The 744-nt window shown below is 35.5% G+C and overlaps 1 protein-coding gene across 1 annotated transcript; it reads left to right on the plus strand.

The window, feature by feature from the left end:
- Positions 1-309: 309 nt before the first annotated feature.
- LOC108746644 (uncharacterized protein DDB_G0274935-like) lies at positions 310-679 on the plus strand (the record flags this gene model as incomplete). The annotated part of the gene is made up of 2 exons (XM_018483546.1): positions 310-388; positions 447-679. Coding segments are annotated over exons 1-2 (312 nt in total), but the record flags the coding sequence as incomplete, so codon positions are not given.
- Positions 680-744: the final 65 nt, after the last annotated feature.

Here is a 744-nt window from a genome sequence, read left to right on the forward strand (position 1 = left end):
CAGTTTTGTGGTAACAGACAAAGATAGCGCATTACGTAACGGTAAATATAGACGAGGATTCAATGATTTTGCTGTAGTGTAAAAATCATACAATATTTTTTCAATGTGAGTAATAGATACGGATAGCGTATTACATAACGATAGAACTTTTTCTGTAGTATTTTGTGAAAAAAGTGAGCAGTACTTCTTTTACGTTACGATAAGATGAACAGAACGAAAAGTATCTCTGAACTGGAGAAAACAGTGAAACTGATCACGAAGACACGCGCGTCGATTCGTTAGAAGCACAGAGCATTGAAGATTGGCATAATGGAGAATGAGATTGTTCTAAAACAATTAAAACCTATTATCGAGCCGTTTAAACAAATTGGAAATACTGAACGTGGAGGTAAACCATTTGAAACTAAATTTATGGAGAATAAGCAAAAGAATAAACGTGAGTACAGCGATGATGAGGATGATGATGATGACAACGACGACAACGATGATAATGATGCAATTCCAACACAAATTACTCCCCAGCGTCTTCTATGGAATACAAATAAAAAAGAAACGATCAAACGTCATGCCTGATTCGTCCATAATTCATTCCACACCAAAAGAATCACAACAACAACAACAACAACCACAACAACAACCACAACAACAACAACAACAACGACGACAACAACAACAACAAGTAACTCCTTTTGATTTTCAAAACGAAAAAGTTTTTAAAATCGGTGATGATCCATCGCTTGAAAC

Source organism: Trachymyrmex septentrionalis, unplaced genomic scaffold (genome assembly GCF_001594115.1).
Source record: "Trachymyrmex septentrionalis isolate Tsep2-gDNA-1 unplaced genomic scaffold, Tsep1.0 scaffold1842, whole genome shotgun sequence".
Classification (NCBI taxonomy): domain Eukaryota; kingdom Metazoa; phylum Arthropoda; class Insecta; order Hymenoptera; family Formicidae; genus Trachymyrmex; species Trachymyrmex septentrionalis.